The sequence below is a fragment of the Lolium perenne genome, chromosome 4, assembly GCF_019359855.2.
Source record: "Lolium perenne isolate Kyuss_39 chromosome 4, Kyuss_2.0, whole genome shotgun sequence".
Taxonomy (NCBI): Eukaryota; Viridiplantae; Streptophyta; class Magnoliopsida; order Poales; family Poaceae; genus Lolium; species Lolium perenne.
In genome coordinates, this window is record NC_067247.2 from 171,032,806 (window position 1) to 171,034,988 (window position 2,183).

Consider the following 2,183-nt stretch of genomic DNA (forward strand, 5'->3'; position numbering starts at 1 on the left):
GGCCGGCCAAACGACTTGGGGCCCAAGCATTTAGATATTATGGTTTTGTAATATTTTTGTTTAGAAAACACTGAAACAGTGTTTTTTTAATAGTAATTAATATAATAATAATATGATGCTTTTACGCTATTGGCTCTACTGTTTCTGAATGGAGGTTCTAAATTTCTGAAATTGAATTCGCCGTACAAAAGAAAAAAATGTAACATGTGAGATAATCTAGTACTCTTTACCAAAGTCCATGAGAACACGGCTCGTTTCCGATCAGGCTGGGGAGTGGGGACAGGATAGATTCAGTTCCGTTTAGCGCGTATTCATGTGTATGTCGTACCCAACTCGATCCCAACACCCAAGTACAGTACGATCCAAATCACGCAGCCAGCAACGATGGAATCGCCGTCACCGTGGTCCGACGAGTTCCTTGGTCTCGCCATAGACGGCCTCCACGCGCTGTGCCGTGCCTGGGGCTCGGCTTCCTCCCCGCCGTGGTCCGACCTCCCGCACGAACTTCTAGGCCTCGTCCTCGCCGGCCTTCATCACCCGGCCGACCGCGTTCGCTTCCGCTCGGTGTGCCGTTCCTGGTACTCTGCTCCCTCTCCGCCGCAGCTACCATGGATCGACCCAGTATGCCGCTCCTGGTACACGGTTTCCTCACGAAGGCAGCAATCGTCCGTCCAATCGGTGTGTCGTTTGATGGAGACGCCCGACACTCCGGCGGATGTATCGTGGCTCTGCATCTGCCGCTCGATTTTCTCCCCGCGGCGGCGGCCGTGGATCGTGCTCCCGGGCGGCTTCTTCCTTGACGAGATGGCTCTCAAATTTTCCGACTGCGGCCCGCACCCTACCGCCTCCTTTCCTGAGAACTTGAGATGCATCGGCTCAACCAACAGCTGGCTCGCTCTGGATTCCGTGGATGACGAGAAAAGGCATAACTACTTCCTGCACAACCCCTTCTCTAAGGCAACCGTGTCGCTTCGCAAGCTTGATGCTATCATCGGCGATGCTTCCGAGCTCTTCCGTATCTACAAGGTGCTCATGCGATCGACTCCAGATGACCTCATCGCAGTTACAACCAATAACTGCAACCGTCCGATAATTTTGATACAGTCAAACAAGTGCATGTGGTTCCTGAATCAAACTCCCTTCGTCAGCATCATCGACGTTGCCTTTCTTGGAGATAGACTCTATGGGATCACCAAGGAGGATGACCTTGTCTCCCTCCATATCACCTTTGATGATGTTCAAAACATACCAATGGTTACCGTAGAGTGGGTCATATGGAGCAACATTGATGATGACTCAGATGTAGCAAACAACGATGAGGATACAGAACTGAATTGGAAAACTGGGGACGGCATGATAGACGGTGGCATCACATTTGAACATGGATTTCTGGTCTTCCGATACTTGCTAGAGTCATGTGGTAACCTTCTCATGGTAAGGCGACAACTCAATGGTGTGAAACTCAACTACAAGGTGGAGGTATTTAAGGCAAACATGAGTGCAAGAAGATGGATTCCAATGTCTGCAGGTGGACTAGGGGGTCAGGCGCTTTTTATCAGCAAACGCTTCAGCAAGTCCATTTCTGCTCGCGGAGAGTTAGAGCCGGATGCAATTTATTTTATCGATTTTGGCCGAGTCTTCAGCATGAAACCTCACCCCACAAGCTCCCAAGGGAGATATATTGGTACTTTTCATCATCCAACTCCTCTCGATTCTATCTCAACAACGTGGGTCTTTCCTCCAAATTAGTTGGATTTGTTACTCTAGCTTCATGTATGCAGTGGATTTGAAGTTCCTTCAGCCTATTACAGTTATAGGACGTCGTTATTGGTCTTTTCTATAGTGCATCTGTCGAAGATCCCGCAAAATATGACATCACAAACACTTTTGCAATATATCACATTTGATATGCCATAGCTCATAATACAAATGTCAATTGCAAAAAATTTAAAAAATGAAGTTTGCGCTGCTTTTCAACATTGATGTGAAGAACAACATGTAGTCATATTTCGATCATCACACTCAATTCATACATAGATTACGGTTCATACATAGTTCACATATACTTTATACATAGATTAGGGTTCATACTATACGGGTATGGGTATGCTATTGCTCTATCCTACCTATAGTCACATACCCTACTCATCGCCATCCTTAAGTGTGAAGCAACAAAGCCATAG

General features: G+C 47.0%; 1 protein-coding gene across 1 annotated transcript; it reads left to right on the forward strand.

Annotated features, from left to right (window-relative positions):
- The first annotated feature begins 228 nt into the window (after nt 1–228).
- Nucleotides 229–1,790, forward strand: LOC127348793 (uncharacterized). The gene has a single exon (XM_051374696.2). The coding sequence runs from the start codon at nt 385–387 to the stop codon at nt 1,747–1,749; it is 1,365 nt and encodes a 454-aa protein (XP_051230656.1). The 5' UTR covers nt 229–384; the 3' UTR covers nt 1,750–1,790.
- Nucleotides 1,791–2,183: the final 393 nt, after the last annotated feature.